Below are 20,401 nucleotides of genomic sequence, written 5' to 3'. Positions count from 1 at the left end.
GGCTGCGACGCTCACTGTGAACAAATAGCTTTCCACTCTGTATTGGATCTTGCATTTATGTACTGGTCATTGTCCCCTCTAAGCTGCTCGCATGCACAGCCGCGCTGTAATCTGCAGGGTACCGCACAGGCCGCTCACAAGCTTTTCCACGCATAGAAATTTAAAGGGACCGTGCATTGAAATAAATAAGCCTCGCACAACAAAGTGCAGCTTAGAGGGAACATTGGTACATGCCTTGATAAAGAAAAATGTTCACTGCATTTCACAGACCTGAGGAAAAAAAACAATACCGCGCCAAAGGAAAAATTAGGAGGGAGGACTATAAACATCGTCAATGGGGAGGATTTTCACCAGGGTTTGAAAGGAAGGAGGGACTGTGGATAATGCAGATGGATTAAGGGAGAGAATTTTTAAGAATAGAACCTAGGCTGCTGAAAGCATGACAACTAATGGTTGTGCGAAAGGAGAGTTGGATGCACAAGAGATCAGAGTTCGAGGACTGGAGAGTTTCAAGGAAGTTGTTGGGCTGGAAGAGGTTACAAATATAGGGAACAAAAAGGCCAAGGAGGGATTTAAAGATGAGGACAATAATTTTAAATTTGAACTGTTAGGGGGGACTATTAGCCAATATAAGTCAGCAATCGAGTAGGACATGATGCAGGATAGGTATAGGTAGCAGAGCTTTCGATGTGGAGTTTATGGATGGTGGAGGATGGTCAAAGAGAGCATTGAAATAATTGAGTTTGGAAGTAACATCATTTTTCAGGATTTATTGATCATTTTTCTGCAGAAGGGATTTGAATAAAGTTACCTTTTCAATCTTTATTTTAAGCAAAGTGTATTCTCGAGTTTTTTTTTAGGCGTCTCTAAATAGAAGTTGCTAAAGGAGTTAAATTATGAGGGTGGGTTGCAAGACTAGGTTTGTAATCCCTTGAGTATAGACAGTTAAGGGATGATCTGATTGAGGTGTTTAAGATGGTTAAATGAGTTGATAGGGTTGTTAGAAACTTTTTTCTAATGGTGGAGTCCAGAACAAGAAGCCATAAAATTAGAGCTAGGCCGTTCAGGGGTGATGTCGAGAAGCACTTCTTCACACAAAGAGTGGTGGAAATCTGGAGCTCTCTCCCCAAAAAGCGGTTGATGCTAGGTCAGTTGCAAATGTCAAAACTGAGATTGATAGATTTATGTTAGGCAGGGCTATTAAAACTTACAGTACCAAGGTGGGTAGATGGATTTAAGATACCGAACAACCATGATCTAATTGAATGGCAGAACAGGCTCAAGGGGCTGAATGGCCTACTACTTTACCTATGTTCCAAAGTTGTTTTCCTGTCTAGTCAATCAAAAATCACTTTGCACACAACCCCGTCTGTCTGAAGAGAGAGATAAAAGCTAGAAGCTGAGACGCTGGTTGACAGACAGGCTTTTGAAATGGGAAAGCTGTGACGGCAGTCAGGCTTTTGTTAAAGGTAAAGCTCCGAGGTTAAAAATGGTGGAGAATGGTTTGAACATTTGTGGTTTAAGTGAAATAAGATGACCCATCAATGTGGGCTGGTGTGGCATTTTTTTTTAGTTGTAATGGGCTCAATTTTCCCCAGTGATTTGCACTTTTTTTGGAGCAGGCCACTTTTGTTGGCTTAAGTTTTTAAAAAAAACAGCTTCCCCAATCAGTTTGCACCAGTGTAACTCAGTTAGTTATCGTTTTTTTAGGTAAGTTTTTCTTTCAGCCAAAGGGGGCGTAACCTGCCACCCGCGCCAATTCTGGCCATTTAGGGAAATTTGGCCAGCTGGGAGTTACTCCAGTTCTTCTTAGGCCAGGGTATGTGGCCTCTGAAGAAAAACCTTCTAGAGAGTTAAGAAAATCGGCACAGGTAAGTGCAGCAGCAGGAGAGGTAAGAGAGGGAGGGAGGGGGTGGGGGTGAGCCTTTCGGGTATAGTTAGGTGCGGGGACCAGGAGGGAGGAGGCCATTTGGCCTAGGATAGGGGTGGGGGTGCGGACCGGGAGGCCACTCGGCCCGGGCTAGGGGAGGGAGAATGGAACAGGAGGCCACTCGGCCAGGGTTAGGGGCGAGGGAGTGGACCGGGAGGCACTTTGGCCATGACTAGGTGCGGGGGAAGCGGACCAGGAGGCCCTTCGGCCACGGCTAGGGACGGGGGAAGCAGACCGGCAATGCACACTCTGGACTTAGGGGCGGGCGGGGGAGCAGACCAGGAGGCCCTTCCGTTAGGGCTAGGGGCAGCGGAGCAGACCGGCAGATCACCTGGTTAGGGGAGGGGGAGGAGCGGACCAGCAGGTCACTCGGTTGGGGGAGCAGACCGCCAGGTCACTCGGATGGGGGAGCGGACCGCCAGGTCACTCGGTTGGGGGAGCGGACCGCCAGGTCACTCGGTTGGGGGAGCGGACCGCCAGGTCACTCGGTTGGGGGAGCGGACCGGCAGGTCACTCGGTTGGGGGAGCAGACCGCCAGGTCACTCGGTTGGGGGAACGGACCGGCAGGTCACTCGGTTGGGGGAGCAGACCGCCAGGTCACTCGGTTGGGGGAACGGACCGCCAGGTCACTCGGTTGGGGGAGCAGACCGCCAGGTCACTCGGTTGGGGGAACGGACCGCCAGGTCACTCGGTTGGGGGAGCAGACCGCCAGGTCACTCGGTTGGGGGAACGGACCGCCAGGTCACTCGGTTGGGGGAGCAGACCGCCAGGTCACGCGGTTGGGGGAACGGACCGCCAGGTCACTCGGTTGGGGGAGCGGACCGCCAGGTCACTCGGTTGGGGGAACGGACCGCCAGGTCACTCGGTTGGGGGAACGGACCGGCAGGTCACTCGGTTGGGGGAGCAGACCGCCAGGTCACTCGGTTGGGGGAGCGGACCGCCAGGTCACTCGGTTGGGGGAGCGGACCGCCAGGTCACTCGGTTGGGGGAGCGGACTGGCAGGTCACTCGGTTGGGGGAGCGGACCGCCAGGTCACTCGGTTGGGGGAGCGGACCGCCAGGTCACTCGGTTGGGGGAACGGACCGCCAGGTCACTCGGTTGGGGGAGTGGACCGGCAGGTCACTCGGTTGGGGGAACGGACCGCCAGGTCACTCGGTTGGGGGAACGGACCGCCAGGTCACTCGGTTGGGGGAACGGACCGCCAGGTCACTCGGTTGGGGGAGCGGACCGGCAGGTCACTCGGTTGGGGGAGCGGACCGCCAGGTCACTCGGTTGGGGGAGCGGACCGGCAGGTCACTCGGTTGGGGGAGTGGATTGGCAGGTCACTCGGTTGGGGGAACGGACCGCCAGGTCACTCGGTTGGGGGAGCGGACCGGCAGGTCACTCGGTTGGGGGAGCGGACCGCCAGGTCACTCGGTTGGGGGAGCGGACCGCCAGGTCACTCGGTTGGGGGAGTGGACCGGCAGGTCACTCGGTTGGGGGAGCGGACCGCCAGGTCACTCGGTTGGGGGAGCGGACCGGCAGGTCACTCGGTTGGGGGAACGGACCGCCAGGTCACTCGGTTGGGGGAGCGGACCGGCAGGTCACTCGGTTGGGGGAACGGACCGCCAGGTCACTCGGTTGGGGGAGTGGACTGGCAGGTCACTTGGTTGGGGGAACAGACCGCCAGGTCACTCGGTTGGGGGAGTGGATTGGCAGGTCACTCGGCCAGGGCTAGGGGCGGTGGAGCGGACTGGGAGGCCCTTCGACCTGGGATACCTCACAATGGCTCATTGAGGTATTATCACTGATGCGAACTTCCATCCTACATCTTTTGCTGCAGTAAGTTGGGTCTAATGCAGTGTGCTATCTTTGGGAGAGGCTTGCTTGTAAATCCACTGCATTAGTCTTTGTTGAGCAGACGATTTTTGGCTAATTTATTTTCCTTCAGCATGGTTTTTAACAATCAGTGTTTATCTCAATAGGTCCAGAATCTGTCTGGAGGTGAATTGCAACGTGTAGCGTTGGCTCTTTGTTTAGGTAAGCCAGCTGATGTCTACTTGATTGATGAACCATCAGCATACCTGGATTCTGAGCAGCGTCTAATGGCTGGAAGGGTAATCAAACGGTAAGTGTATTTTGGAAATCTAAACCAGTTACTTACTAAGCATTTAAATGTCAGCTTGGCTCAGTTGGTTGTACTCTTAAGCCCGATCACAGTCTTGAGCACATAATCCAGGCTGACACTTCAGTGCAGTACTGAGGGACTGCTGCATTGTTGGTGATGTTGTCTTTGGGATGAGACATTATACCAAGGTGCTGTCTGCCTATTCATATTGGAAAAAGAGTAGCGATTTCTCCCGGTATCCTGGTTAGCATTCCTCTCCACCAATGTCATCAATGACATGATGTATGATATTTTTTGACATGAGGGGGAAAGGTTACACAGCAAGTTGCTATGATCTGGAATGCCCTACCTGAAGGTGTATTGGAAGCAGATTCAATTGTAACTTTCAAAACAGAATTGGATAAATTCTTGAAGGGAAAAAATTTACAAGGCTATGGCGAAAGAGCAAGGGAGTGGGACTAATTGGATAGCTCTACCAAAGAGACAGCACAGGCATGATGGACCGAATAGCCTCCTGTACTGTATCATGCTATGATTCATTCATTCATTTGCTATTGTGTGACCTTGCTGTGTGTTATAACTGGCTGTTGTATCTGCCCAAATAACCATAATGACCATCGCAGACTCAATGGGCTGAATGGCCTCCTGATGTGCTGTACTATTCTATGATTCTATAATTACATGTCAAAAAGAATCTACTGCTTGTAAAACACTTTGGCACTATATAGATATAAGTTCTTAATATTCTTACAAAATTACCTCTGGTTGCAAAGAAAAGTGTTCTGTGCATATTTTGTAAACCTTCGACATAGCTGGTAGTTTCAAATATCTAGATATACCAGAATGATTTGTGGTCATTAGTGTTTCTCAAGATAATGTCAAATGTAATATAAAATGTTTGATATTATTGGGCTATAGTGAAATGACAGTATTTTTCTGTCCCCTTATTAATTTACTAAATTGGTAAATGACTACTCTTATTTTTTAGTTTCATCCTCCATGCTAAGAAGACTGCCTTTGTTGTGGAACATGACTTTATAATGGCCACCTATTTGGCTGACCGTGTGATAGTGTTTGATGGAATACCATCTAGGAGTACAATAGCTAATCCGTAAGTTTTATTTCTTTGGGAGTAAGTCCATTTCCAGCCCTTTCATAAGTTAGACCACGATTAGTGATATGACTGCATGTATTTCTTCTGCATTCTCTTCTCTTCCCTCAACTCGGTGTGTAAATGATGTGACCACCTCATGAGTCCAGTATGTATATAGATATCAGACGAGGACAGGATTGAGTTCAACTGGGATATTCGCCATAGTTGTTCTGTTAGTACAAGAACACAAGTAATAATCAGGATTGAGAACATGCCAATTAGCCTAACGAACCTCACCCTGTTAGTGCATTAACACTTTGATAGTGGCATCTTAGATTTTTGAATAACTTCACTGGTTACCATCAGAGTAATCTAGCAGTGATGGAGACATGACTCCATGTGAGCAATAAAATTGATATTTATACAAAAAATATAAATAGAATAATGGTGAGTATTTTTTCTGAATAAAATGGGGAAGCACTTTGAACATAATGTACTCCACCCAGCGTTCCCTTTTCTCTCACAGTAGATTGTTGCCTCATGCAGTAAGTGCTAACTCAGGATAAAGTTGACTCACCAATAAATAAAATTTGTCTGCGAATTCGAATTTACCAAGTGATTAGGTAAGCTACGTGGACTAAATGACCTTTCCTTGTTCCTATCATATACTCTTGTATGAGGTCACCATGATGAGTGAAAATAGATATTGCAACTAACTAATTTTAATCTCTACATACTATAGATATAACCGTGAAGCTAGTTGATGCAGTTTGTAATCATAACCGTAACAGCCAAAGTGTCACTAGTAGTAGAAGTTGCTGCCCTTCATTCTGTTCTTTTGGGCTGTTCAGCATGCACTGTGGTGAGTGGAAAAGCAACTGAGTTGGGGGTGGGGGAAACAAGATGTGATGCAAAGAAGGTGAAATGATATGCAAGATTGTTTAGCCAATGTATTAATATAAATTCTTAAAGAGGCAAAACTTTGGCTTTGATTTTTGAGTTGTACCTTGATGTATGTAGAAATTAACTTCATTTGGGAGTGAGAATTACACAATATTGAGTAAGTAATTCACCATTATTCTCAAATGTGTCTTGCAATGCAGAGAGCTTCCTCATCATCATCATAGGCAGTCCCTCGGAATCAAGGAAGACTTGCTTCCACTCTTAGAATGAGTCCTTAGGTGGCTGAACAGTCCAATACGAGAGCCACAGTCCCTGTCACAGGTGGGACAGACAGTCGTTGAGGGAAGGGGTGGGTGGGACTGGTTTGCCGCACGCTCGTTCCGCTGCCTGCGCTTGATTTCTGCATGCTCTTGGCAATGAGACTGGAGGTGCTCAGTGCTCTCGGATGCACTTCCTCCACTTAGGGCGTTCTTTGGCCAGGGACTCCCAGGTGTCGGTGGGGATGTTGCACTTGATCAGGGAGGCTTTGAGGGTGTCCTTGTAACGTTTCCTCTGCCCACCTTTGGCTCGTTTGCTGTGAAGGAGTTCCGACAAAAGCGCTTGCTTTGGGAGTCTCGTGTCTGGCATGTGGACAATGTGGCCTGCCCAGCGGAGCTGATCAAGTGTTATCAGTGCTTCAATGCTAGGGATGTTGGCCTGGTCGAGGATGCTAATGTTGGTGCATCTGTCCTCCCAGGGCTTTCACGATAATAGTAACATAATTAGGAGCAGGAGCAGGAGTAGGCCATACGGCCTTTCGAGCCTGCACCGCATTCAATAAGATCATGGCTGATCTAACTCAACTCCACTTTCCCACCCAACCCCCCCCCCCCATGCCTTGATTCAGCTAGAGTCCAAAAATCCAACAATCTCAGCCTTGAATATACTCAATGACTTTGCATCCACAGCCCTTTGGGGTAGAGAATTCCAAAGTCACAACCCTCTGAGTGAAGACATTTCTCCTCATCTCAGTCTGAAATGGGCGGCCCCTTATCCTGCGACTGCCCCCTAGATCTAGACTCTCCAGCCAGGGGAAACAATCTCTCAGCATCTGCCCTGTCGAGCTGCCTTAGTATCCTTTGTTTCAATGAGATCACATCTCATTCTTCTAAACTCCAGAGATTATAGGCCCATCTCTCCTCCTGGGACGACCCACTCATCCCAGGAATCAATCTAGTGGTTGCAACACCTCTATGTCCTTCCTCAGATAAGGAGACCAAATGGCACAGTCCTCCAGGTATGGTCTCCCCAAAGCCCTGTACAATTGTAGTAAGACTTCCTTATTCTTGTACTCCAACCTCCTTGCAATAAAGGCCAACAAGCCATTGCCTTCCTAATTGCTTGCTGTACCTGCCTGCTAATTTTCTGCACGAGAACACCTAAATCTCTCTGAACACCAACATTTATTTAATACTTTCTCATCATTTAAAAAATATTCTGTTTTTTTTTATTCCTCCTACCAAAGTGACTAACATTACATTTCCCCACATTATACTTCCATCTGCCCCCTTATTGCCCACTCACTTAACCTGTCTACATCCCTTTGTGTCCTCACAGCTTACTTTCCCACCCAGCTTTGTATCGTCAGTAAACTTGCTATGATTTTCTAAGTGCCGTGTTGCCACTTTCTTAATAATGGATTCCAGCATTTTCTCGATGACTGATGTCAGGCTAACTGGCCTGTAGTTCCCCATTTTCTCTCCCTCCTTTCTTGAATAGCGGGTTTATATTTGCTACCTTCCAATCCGCTGGGACCATTCCTGAATCTAGTGAATTTTGGAAGATCACAACCAATGCATCCACTATCTCCGCAGCCACCTCTTTTCGAACCCTTGGATGCAGGCCATCTGGTCCAGGGGATTTGTTGGCTTTTAGTCCCATTAGTTTCTCAGTACTTTTTCTCTACTGATCTTAATTACTTTAAGTTCCTCACTCTCTGGCATCCCCTTGGTTCTCCATTATTTTGGTATGTTTTTTGTGTCATCTGCTATGAAGACAGATACAAAATACTTGTTTAAAGTATCTGCCATTTCTTTATTCCCCATTATAATTTCTCTTGTCTCAGCCGGTAAGGGACCAACGTTTACTGTTAATATTCTCTTAATTTTTACAAAATATATCTGTAGTTCACTGCACTGTGCTAATTGTTGTTTTAAACAATTCCAGCCCACAGACGCTGCTTGCTGGAATGAATAAATTCTTGTCTCAGCTGGAAATCACATTCCGAAGAGACCCAAACAATTTTAGACCAAGGATTAATAAGATGAACTCTATCAAGGTGAGCATAAATTCATATATATATTATAATTATTAACTTCACAGGAGTGAAAGCAATGTGCAATTTCATAGAGTAAAATTCCAAAAATAATTTCCATATGATTTAGAATATAGTTATAAAAAATATAATAGGTTTGTTATTTATTCAATAATTGTTAATTATTATAGATAATTGGGCTGGATTTTCATCATTTAGCCCGACCACTGGTTTTCTGGTGGTATTTTGGTGCTATTTAAAAATCGCGTTTTTGTTTCACCGAAATACCACTTTCATTCAAGGCCGCTATTTTCATCAAAAAATGACCGGTGGTAGGTTTAACTGTATTTCGTTCTTATTTTTGATCATGCAACACTCAAAGTAAAATGGGTAGAATTTTTGTGGGTGGTAAAAATGGTGGTATTGATGAATTTACCTCTGGTGGTCATTTTTGGTGGAATTTCGGTGTTGGAGTCTTGGCCGCAGGTAAAAGAAGTGCAGGGTGGGGGCTGATGTTTTATTGCTGTTTTTGTTCTTGCTGCTGATATTGTAGTTCTTGTAGTTGTTCTTGTGACGTCATTAAAAACGGCAAAAAAAAGATCGGTGGTATTTTTTACCACCAGTGGTAAATCACTGATGAATTTAACACCGGATGTATTTCGGTGCTAAATTATGAAATCGGCGATATTTCGGTGGTAATCTGTGATGAATTTACCACTGGTAGTATTTTTGATGGTAAATGATCGAAAAAAATGACACAAATCCAGCCCATTGAGTCTTAAGTACTAGTTTTTTTTTAAGGTTTCTAAATACATATTCTGTTTACAATTTGCAGAAAATACCTGAGGGTAGATCAAATGATAAGTATATTAATTAATACACAGAATTGAAGAAAATCATGATAAAAGATTTTTTCTCATTGCTGTGTAAGGAGGAAGTCTTCCTGCTATGTTGCAGTAACGCTGCCATTGTTCTCAAAGGGTTCAGGTCAGTGCTAGTAGCATAGCACTTTGCTCTATCAACACAATGCACCACTAAGTGATGGGAATGGGATCAAATCTGCAATTCCGCACACAGTGAATTTTATAGTCTTTGTTGGGGTAATGCACAAGTGACTAAGCTATCCCTTCCAAATGGGCAAGAAAAAGAGCAGCAAGGTAAGGTGAGTAACTGAAAGCTGTTCTTAAAGTAGCTTCAACAGAGGTTAATGGTTTATGGTAGAGACAGGAGAAAGCAGGGGAAACTTTTTTTAAAAAGGTGTTTTTTGAAAAATGCAATCAGAAAACACACTGTGATCTTTGTGGCTTCTCCTTTGTCTTTAATAGGATGTGGAGCAGAAGAAGAGTGGAAACTACTTTTTCCTGGATGACTAAACTTTCATTTTTGAGAGAGCCAAACGTGCGGTGAATCCAAATTGCCATATTCAATACAAGAAACATTTAGATTGAAAACTGACAAGCTGAATCTTTCACTGTTCAATCAATATCTTCAATCAATAGCAGTTCTGTCTGTTACTTTTTTGGAAATTGTTCATTTCCCCCTTGAAACATTTGTAGCTAATTGGTATAAGGTGCTGAAAATTGTGGATTTATCACATCTACATTTATTTATTCATGGCTGTGATGTAAAACACCAGTTTGAGGTGTACAAGGGGGAAAGTAAAATCCTGGAAATAATCAAAACAACCATGTGATGGAAAAGGTGACCAGAGAGGTTGTGGCCTATTATTTTCTTAAAGGTGGAAACATCAATTCTGCTTTTATTTTTACATCAGTTTCTTTTGACAATAATTGCATTTTGATGAGTAAACTTTTATTTGCAAACAAAGTGTCCTATTAACAATATTAAATCATCTACAAACAAGGATGATGTACTGTGTGTTTCCAATTCCTTTTTGTAGGCTGTAAAATGCAAGATGTTGGATAAGTTACACAATGGAGAAACCTACAGTTGCTTTCCTCTATGTGTAACACAATTGTAAACTCATTTTTTTTAGAATAATGGTTTTGTTAAATACAAAACAGAGAAAATCCTTCCTCTATGACCCTTCCCAAGATGTTGGTAGTCTATTGTCCAAGTTTGAATTAATCTGTTAATTATTACAATTAATCAAAACAATAGGGTGTATTTCAGTTTGTGACCAGGGAAGTGTGAGAACCCGACCACTTTGCCCTTGTGGGTACGAAGATTAGAAAAATATTAATATTAGAGAGGTGTCAAAAGCAGTGGATGATCTCCCTCATCCAGAACCATTCCCAGCTACTGGTGGCACATGCACAAAACTCCATGAACAAATTGAAGTCCTTCTTCGCTGTCGACTCTTGCAATTGCTGGCCTGACCCCGCGATCCGCCCCCCCCCCCCCCAAATGATCTCTCTGCCACACTCCCAGCCCCGATATCCCCTTGCTCAGTACCTGTACCATCCAATTTAACGTGACTACCCCTCATCCAGAAAAATCCCTTATCCAGAACAGGCCAGGACCCGAGAGTTCCGGATAAGGGAGGTTCAACCTGTACTGTTTTATTGCTATTGAGCAGTGCAGGTGAACGGAATTGATACACGAGTAGTGAGTGTGGTCGGTTTATGCACTCAACAATGATGTGGATTTTATTGCACAAATTAATCACAGTACCAGGGGCTTAATTTTCCTCAGTTAACTGCGCCACTTTTTTGGCGTAAATTAGAATATCCAAGTTTCTCCAAAGTTTCTGCGCCAGCGTAACTCGGTTACGATTTTTTTAGGTTCGTGTTTTTTTGCGCCATGGGGGCATAACCTGATGTCTGCGCCAGTTTTTCAGATTTATGCAAGTTTGGCCAACTTACATTTCTCCTAGGATGGCGTATGTGACCACTCCCAGAAAAACAAGCGCACATTAAAATATCGGTGGAGAAAGACGTCACTGTTTTTATGCAAAGTTTTGGAGGGAGTCAGGAAGACAAATAATATGCATCATGAAGCTCAGTTTTTTTTCAAACTCAAATCGGAATGGAAGTCTAATGCAATTCTTTAATTTTGGATTTTTCTCAAAGTGTCACGCCACCACTGAATGTCTCCTTACCGGGCTCGAGGGTCAGAGCTTCGGCCGGTAGAATCGCTCCCTTGCACGGGCTCAGGGGCTCGGCTTCAAAAGAAGCGTGGGAGTGGGGCAGGAAGCGGCGCTGAAGGGATGAGATGCCTTACACTATACAGCAGCTTCAAAAGAAGCCTGCGGGGGGGAGGGGGGTGTGGTGCGAGACAAGAGAGCAATTCTGCCGGCCGATCCTCAAGCCAGGTGAGGAGACGTTCGGTTGGTGGTGGGATGGTACTTTGAAAAAAATCTAAAATTAAAGAATTGCATTAGACTTTGTTGCCCCCCAAATGTCCTCATTGAATGCCTAGCTTCCCGTTCTAAGCAAGCGTTTTGCGCAGTGGTCCATACTAGGGCGTTGACCCTGCGGAAAAAGAGAGGAGAGAAGCTTTAACTCCTTGTCTTGCTGTTTTGAGCTTCTTGCAAAGGTACAATTTAATTATGGAGGCAATATTGACAATGCCATACCTCGTGCAAGCCTTCTGCATGATGGTGCTGCGGAGGAGACGATTGATTCGACATCGTCGCATGAGGAAACTCAAAGCACGTAGGATGATGGGCGGGAGGCCTTATCCACGTCGGGTATAGTGAGACGGGTGTTCATACAGTCTGTATCACTCAGGTGCAGGTGTCAGAAGGCGGTGTTTCCGCAAAGAAGTTGTCACCGAGATCTGCGAGTTAGTAAAAGCAGACCCGCAACCTAGAAGCGTCAGGACAGCTTTGTCAGTTGAAGTGAAGGTTACAGCTGCACTTTCATTTTATGCATCTGGATCATTCCAGGCCACAACTGGGGATGTGTGCGCCATTTCTCAACATGCAACACATATCTGCATTCGACAGGTGACTGCTGCACTATATGCCCGGAGGAATGATTACATAAAGTTCACCATGAATGCCCAGGCAGTGAAAGGTCTGGGCTGCTTCAGGATTGCTGGTTTCCCAAAGGTACAGGGCTGCATTGATTGTATCCACATCATCTTGTGAGCACCTTTGGAGGATTCCGAGATGTACAGGAACAGAAAAGGCTTCCACTCCGTTAATGTGCAACTTGCATCGTATCGTGTCAGTTGATGCAAGATACCCTGAGGGCATCCATAATGTGTTCATCCTACACTAGAGTGCTATATCTGCCATATTTCAGCAGCAGCCAGAAGGGCAGAGCTGGCTACTGGGAGACAAAGGGTACAGCATCGCCACCTGGCTCATGACGCCCCTATGCATAACCCGTACGGAAGCTGATTGGGAATAAAACATGTCGGCATTGCGACATGCAGCATAATAGAGGACCATTGGCATCTTGAAACAGTGTTTCCGATGCCTGGACCATTCCGGAGGCTACTTGCAATATTCCCCTGAGATTGTCGGACCGTTCACTGTTGTGTACTGCATGCTGCATAACTTAGCCATCATGAGGCATCAGTAGCTGGTAGTAGAAGACCCATCTGAGATGAGTGTGGCAGATGATGAGGAGGACGAGAAAGCCATGCAATTACCTGAACCCGGAGCACGATGGCGGAGGAGGTCGGGCCGTAATGCCCTTTAATGATTGCTGGAGCCTTGCATCAGCACCTCATCCGTGAATGCTTTGCTGCCTGAAGGCTCAGCGGCAACTATTCCAAATGGATCATGTTTACTGTTTGGACCTGTTCCGTAATGTGTTTTAATGGAACAAATAATGGAAATGATTCAGTTATAATTTAAAATAAACTTTTGAATAAAATATAACACTTGTATTTGTACTTAACTTTAATAAAGATATTCTTGTATCAAACTTTAAAGTTTTCACGTAAGATCACTTAAAAATTATTAAACTTGTAAATTTACATAACTTACAAAAAACTTTTGAGAAAAGTTACAACAGTAACCACAATAATAGTAACAACAACAGCAACAAAGAAAGGCTGCACCCATCTCTACTACGCGTTATTCTAACACTGCCCGCTGCGCTTGGTCTTGTTGACTCCACGGTGGCGCAGCGTTTCTTGGGTTGGTACCAAACTTATTCTTTCGAGCATCTCGGGTAATGCGCACTTGATTGGGGGCGGGGGGGGGGCGCGGTAATGTGGTAGGCCCCGGCTTGGGCCTATTCAGAGGCTGGTCTGGGGATTGGAGTGGGAGTGGCAGTTGATTTTGTCAATGGCCGCGGAGTCTGGGTGTGTTCTCTTATTGCAGCAGCTAACTCCGACATTCCCTCCCTCATGTGCCCTGACAGTGTCTCAACTACCTGCAACATTCCCTCCCTTGTGCCCAGACAGTGTTCTCATTTCTCGTGAGAGTGTTGTTACTTCTCCCGACAGTCCCGATACCTCATCACCCACTCCACTGATTGTGTTCAGGAGTGATCATAGAAACATAGAAAATAGGAGCAGTAGTAGGCCATTCAGCCCTTCGAGTCTGCGCCACCATGCAATGCGATCATGGCTGATCCTCTATCTCAACACCATATTCCCGCTTTTTAGAAATCTATCTATCTCTCTCAAATATATTCAGTGACTTGACCTCCACAGCCTTCTGTGGTAGAGAATTCCACAGGTTCACCACCCTCTGAGTGAAAAATCTTCTCCTCATCTTGGTCCTAAACTTCCTACTCCGTATCCTGAGACTGTGACCCCTTGTTCTCGACTTCCCAGCCAGGGGAAACATACTCCCCACATCCAGTCTGTCCAACCCAGTCAGAATTTTATATGTTTCTATGCGATCCCCTGTAATTCTTCTAAATTCTAGTGAATTCAGGTCTAGTCGACACAATCTCTCCTCATACGACAGTCCTGCCATCCCAGGAATCAGTCTGGTGCACTCCCTGTATGGCAAGTATATCCTTTCTTAGGTAAGGAGACCAAAACTGCACACAATACTCCAGGTGCAGTCTCACCAAGACCCTGTATAACTGTAGTAAGACATCCTTGCTCCTGTACTCAAATCCTCTTGCAATGAAGGCCAACACACCATTTGCCTTCCCAACTGCTTGCTGCACCTGTATGTTTGCTTTCAATGACTGGTGTACAAGGACACCCAGATCCCTCTGTACATCGACACTTCCCAAGTCATCACTATTTAAATAATACTTTGTCATTATGTTTTTCTTATCCAAGTGGATAACTTCACATTTATCCACGTTATGCTGCATCTGCCATGTGCTTGTCCACTCAACCTATCTAAATCACTTTGCAGCGTCTCTGCATCCTCTTCACAACTCACAATCCCACCCAGTTTTGTATCGTCAGCAAACTTGTAAATATTACATTTGATTCCCTCATCCAAATCATTTATATATATATATATATTGTGAATAGCTGGGGCCCAAGCACTGATCCCTGTGGTACCCCACTAGTCACTGCCCACCACCCAAAAAAAGACCCGTTTATTCCTACTCTCTGTTTCCTGTCAGTTAACCAATTTTCAATACATTACTCCCAATCCTATGTGCTTTAATTTTACACACTAACCTCTTATGTGGGACTTTATCAAAGGCCTTCTGAAAATCCAAATACCACTGGCCTACATCCACTGGTTCTCCCTTATCTATTCTATCAGTTACATTTGTCTTCACTAATTTTTTCTTTTTACGTACTTGTAGAAACTTTTGCAGTCGGTTTTTATGTTCCTTGCAAGTTTATTCTCATACTCTACTTTTCTCTTCTTAATCAATCTCTTAGTCCTTTTTTGCTGCATTCTAAACTGCTGCATTCTAAACTGCTCCCAATCCTCAGGTTTGCTACTTTTTCTGGCAACTTTGTATAACTCCTCTTTGGATCTAATACTAGCCTTAATTTATTTTGTTAGCCATGGTTGGGCTACTTTTCCTTTTGTGTGCCAGAAATTCATACATTTGTTCCTTAAATATTAGCCATTGCCTATCCACCGTCATGTCTTTTAATGAATCTTCCCAATCTATCATAGCCAATTCATTCCTTATACCTTCGTAGTTTCCTTTGTTTAGATTTAGGACCCTAGTTTCAGATTGGACGACTTCACTTTCCATCTTAAGAAATTCACTCATGTTATGGTCACTCATCCTTACAGGACCCCGCACAACAAGACTGTTAATTAACCCCTTCTCATTACACTACTCAATCTCGGATAGCCTGTTTCCTAGCAGGCTCCTCAATATACTAGTCTAAAAAACCATCTCGTACACACTCCAGGAGAGATCAATGCTCTCTGCACTTACAGCCATCATCTGAACCACATCTGTTAGATCCTGCACCTTTCGAGAGCACTATTGAGCTCTCCTTCCCCTCCTCACCCTAGGTGTGGCTCACTGCATCCCACTGGGACCCCAAGCCTCGGGCGGTGGGGTATGCCTTGCTGTACCCTTGGACTGTGAAAAACCATGGAATGTCCCAACACTCGAATCACTCAGGAAAGGGCCTGGTACCTTAATGGGCGGCACCTGCATCTCCTCCGGAGTGAATACAACAGTGGGAGCTTCATCCATCTCCTCACCCCCATGCTCTGGGTCTGGAAGGTGGGATTGGAAGATGTTCTCTTCAGGCTTGTCTGCGTCTGAATGATCTTCTGCATCGGCTTTAGCCCCGTCAGAGTTGGCCTCAAGTTCTGCAAAATATAACAGAACAGACAAATGGTTAGCAGCAGAGGAGGGGGCAGGGTGGGTGGCATTAGTCGGGTCACACAGCGCAGGCAGCAGGCTCATTTGAAGGACCACGATGAAAGATAGTACATTGCATCAACCAAAGTGTAGCTTACAGAGACATCCCCATGAACCAAAGCATAGCTAGCCCTCGCAGTACTTAACATTTAGCAAAGCCAGACTGGAATTTGCAGGACTTGCCTTCTCCCTTGAGTGTGGGCCCAGCTTGTGCAGTGGTGGTTGCTTTTCTCCAGGCAGAACTCATCAAAGCAGTGACTCTGTCTTCCATGAGTGTCAGTGGATGCAGATTTGCCAGGCCTCCTCCTGTTCGAGTTCTTTCCCTTTTGTTGTGTGCCACCTTCCTCTGCAAAGATGAAAATATAACTTTTTAGAGAGGGTGCCTTTCTGCTGGGACATAGACAGATGGTCACATTTACAATTGTAATTCCAGTGAATAAATGAAAATATTACTTACACTAACTACTTGACCAAGGTCCTGCCACTTTTTGCACTGGCCTCCAGACCTCGGGGTGATCACCATTGCTCAGTAATCTTCTGCGAGTTGGTTCCAGTTTCTTTTGGTGAAACTTTTATGTGTCCTCTGCTGGTGTCCAGCTCGTGCCATCTGTCCTCAATTACAGTAACTAGTGTCTCCACTTCATCCTGTGAGAAATTCTTGGTCCTTGAGCTGCATTACATCTTGTATTGCAGCTCCGATTTTTAAATTGAGAATTAAAGTTCTCACACACAACTGGCTCTTTAAAAATGGCCAAATGCAAACCGGGAGCTGTATTGGGCATGTGCAGAAGGGGGGTGCATAGTTTTTTCGATGCAGACATTTGGGTCCACCTCCCCCCCCCCCGAAGCTAAAGGACAGGCTGCGCAGTGCCAACTTCAAAAATTAGAATGGGGAAACTTGCTAGTTACTTTTTTTGAATAGTCGGGACCAAAATAAATCGGCGTAACTCTTGCAATACGCCAAAAAACGGCATTGGGGAAAATTGAGCCCGATGTCTCTACTACCTCGTCAATTCAAGTGGAAGCATTGATTCCTGGCCTGCAGACTAGTGAGAAATTGATGGATACTGGATTCCAATCTATCCAGAGCAGCATTTGGAGGATAACTGGTGTACACTTTCATCAGGTCTGTTCTCCTGCCGATCATGGGACACCATTATGCTGTTCCCAGTTCAGATGGGATAGCTGGAGAGTGCACTGATGAGGCAGCTCCACTGCCGGCGCCAGACTGTGGATGAGCCTGTGCCATCTCCGGAATGAGCAACTCCAAGCAAAGGACCATTTTTGTTCCAGGAAGCTCATAGTAGTTCTGAGAAACCATCAACATCTCCGGTGGCATTCAAAGTGTTGGAATAAGCCTTATGAAACGTAGAAAAATCCTTGTAAATATTCAAAATTTGGTTTTGTTGAGTTATTGAAATATTTTATCTTGTAAAAACCTGACCAGTAAACCAGAATGTGAAACTATAGTGACTGAAAAATGTCTCAAATAAGTTTCAAGCACAGTTCTCTTGCTGCTGTTGCAGCTGTTTTGCCTGCTTCCTCTTCCTATGTCTCCATTTACTTCTTTCCTCCTCTGACACGACAATATCATCTATGACAATGCGTAATACTATGCTAAAGAGCATATCCACACATCTGAATCTTCTCTTCAGCCATTAATTGCTCAATGTGAATTCTTGTATCTCTCATCTGCTGCATTGATAATTCTGTGCATTGGTGTCATTGTCAAGCTGGGTGGGACTGCACACACCTGGTTCCATACTTATCTATCCATTTGTAGTCAGAGAATTACCTACAATAGCTTCTCTTCCCGCTCTTGCTTTGTTACCTCAAGTCCCCCAAGGATTTATCCTTGGCCCCCTCCTATTTCTCATCTACACGCTAACCTTGGGAACATCATCCGAAAACATGCCAGGTTCCACATATGCGCTGATCACACCCAGCTCTATCTCACCAACACCTCTCGCGACCCCTCCACTTCCTCTAAATTGTCGGACATCCAGTCCTAGATGAGGAGAAATTTTCTCCAACTAAATATTGGGAAGACTGAAGCCATTGTTTTTGGTCCCCACCACAAACTCCGTTCCCTAGACACTGGGTCTATCCCTTACCCTGGCAACTGTTGAGGCTGAACCAGACTGTTTGCAACCTTGGTGTCGTATTTGACCCCGAGATGAGCTTCCAACCACATATCCGCCATCATGAAGACCGCCTACTTGAATCTTTTTAAAAATTTGTTCCTGGGATGTGGACGTTACTGGCAAGGCCAGCATTTATTGGCCATCCCTAATTGCCCTAGAGTAGGTGGTGGTGAGCCACCACCTTCAGCCGTTGCATTCCTTGTCATGGAGGTACTGCCACACAAGAACACAAGAATTAGGAACAGGAGTAGGCCATCTAGCCCCTCAAGCCTGCTCTGCCAGTCAACAAGATCATGGCTGATCTGGCCGTGGACTCAGCTCCACTTACCCGCCCGCTCCCCATAACCCTTGATTCCCTTATTGGTTAAAAATCTATCTATCTGTGACTGTTGGGGAGGGAGTTTCAGGATTTTTACCCAGCGACAATTAAGAAACAGTGATATATTTCCAAGTCAGGGTGGTGCATAATTTGGAGGGGAACTTGCAGGTGATGGTGTTCCCATTCACCTGCCCTTGTCCTTCTAGGCGGTAGAGGTCGCGGGTTTGGGAGGTGCTGCCTAACAAACCTTGGTAAGTCGCTGCAGTGCATACTGTAGATGATATACACTGCAGCCACGGTGCACCAGTGGTGGAGGGAGTGAATGTTTAAGGTGATGTATGGGGTGCCAATCAAGTGGGCAGCTTTGTCCTGGATGGTGTTGTTGGAGCTGCACTTATTGAAGCAAGTGCAGCATATTCCAATATACTCCTGACTTATGCCTTGTAGATAGTGGAAAGGCTTTGGGGAGTCGGGAGGTGGGACATTTGCCGCAGAATAACCAGCCTCTGACCTGCTCTTGTTGCCACAGTATTTATGTGGCTGGTCCAGTTAAGTTTCTGGTCAATAGTGACCCCTAGGATGTTGATGGTGGGGGATTCGGTGATGGTAATACTGATGAATGTCAAGGAGCGGTGGCTAGACTCTTGTTGGTGAAAGTGATTGCCTGACACTTGTATGGCACAAATGTTACTTGCCACTTATCAGCCCAAGCCTGAATGTTGTCCACATAGAATCATAGAATGGTTACAGCACAGAAGAAGGCCATTTGGCCCGTCGAGCCCGTGCAGATCTTGCTGTATGCGGGCATGGGCTGCTTATTATCTGAGGAGTTGCGAATGGAACTGAACACTGCAATCAGCAGCGAAGATCCCCACTTCTGACCTTATGATGGAGTGAAGGTCATTGATGAAGCAGCTGAAGATGGTTGGGCCGAGGACACTGCCCTGAAGAACTCCTGCAGCAATATCTTAGGGCTGACATGATTGACCTCCAACAACCACAATCTCCATAACATTGCCCAACTCTGCCCCTGCTTCAGCTCATCTCCTGCTGAAACTCTCATCCATGCCTTTGTTACCTCTAGACTTTATTATTCCAATGCACTCCTGGCCAGACTCCCTAGTTCCATAAACTTAAGCTCATCCAAAACTCTACGACCTATATCCTAACTTGCACCAAGTCCCGTTCACCTGTACTCGCTGTTGAGCAATGCCTCGGTTTTAAGATTTTCATCCATGTTTTCAAATCCCTTCATAGCCTCACGCCTTCCTATCTCTAACCTCCAGCCCTACAGCCTCCGGTGATATCTTGCTCCTCTAATTCCAACATCTTGCACATCACCGATTTTAATTGCTCCACCATTGGCGGCCGTGTCTTCAGCTTCCGTGGCTCTAAGCTCTGGAATTCCCTCCCTAAGCCCCTCCACCTCTTTAAACTTTAAAACCTACCTCCTTGACCAAAGTTTTGTTCATCTGCCCTAATAGTTCCTTATGTGGCTTGGTGTCAAATTTTTTTGATAACAGTCCAGTGAAACCTTGGGGTGTTTTACTAAGTTAAAGGTACTATATAAATACAAGTTATTTATGTTATGTATGCAACCCTAAGTAACCTGTATCGTACTGCCACGAGAGGGCTCACCTGTTCCAACACTCTGGAGTTTGAATAAAGAAGCTAAGGTCACACTCATGTCTACAGTACTCAGTTACATTACTTTATTATAAGCTTAACAACTGGTGATGAGATAATGAACAATCACATGAAAATGCAGAGAACTGTTGGTATCCTGGAGAAATTGTCAGAAGGGGATGATTGGGAGGCCTTCGTGGAGCGACTCAACCAATACTTCATGGCCAATGAGCTGGAAGGAAACGAGAACGCTGCCAAACGAAGGGCGATCCTCCTCACTGTCTGTGGGGCAACAACCTATGGCCTC

At 45.4% G+C, this 20,401-nt stretch overlaps 1 protein-coding gene across 1 annotated transcript in view; it reads left to right on the top strand.

Annotated features, from left to right (window-relative positions):
- abce1 (ATP-binding cassette, sub-family E (OABP), member 1) overlaps nt 1–13,167 on the top strand; it is a 74,422-nt gene extending 61,255 nt beyond the window's left edge. The window contains exons 15-18 of the mRNA XM_070871598.1: nt 3,895–4,037; nt 5,026–5,148; nt 8,239–8,350; nt 9,652–13,167. Of these exons, the coding sequence (XP_070727699.1) occupies nt 3,895–4,037; nt 5,026–5,148; nt 8,239–8,350; nt 9,652–9,699 (426 nt within the window). The 3' untranslated portion in view covers nt 9,700–13,167. The remainder of the gene's footprint in view (nt 1–3,894; nt 4,038–5,025; nt 5,149–8,238; nt 8,351–9,651) is intronic.
- Nucleotides 13,168–20,401: the final 7,234 nt, after the last annotated feature.

The sequence above is a fragment of the Pristiophorus japonicus genome, chromosome 2 (assembly GCF_044704955.1).
Source record: "Pristiophorus japonicus isolate sPriJap1 chromosome 2, sPriJap1.hap1, whole genome shotgun sequence".
Lineage (NCBI taxonomy): Eukaryota > Metazoa > Chordata > Chondrichthyes > Pristiophoridae > Pristiophorus > Pristiophorus japonicus.
The sequence above is the reverse complement of the archived record's forward strand: the minus strand, read 5'-3'. Positions and strand labels throughout refer to the sequence as shown.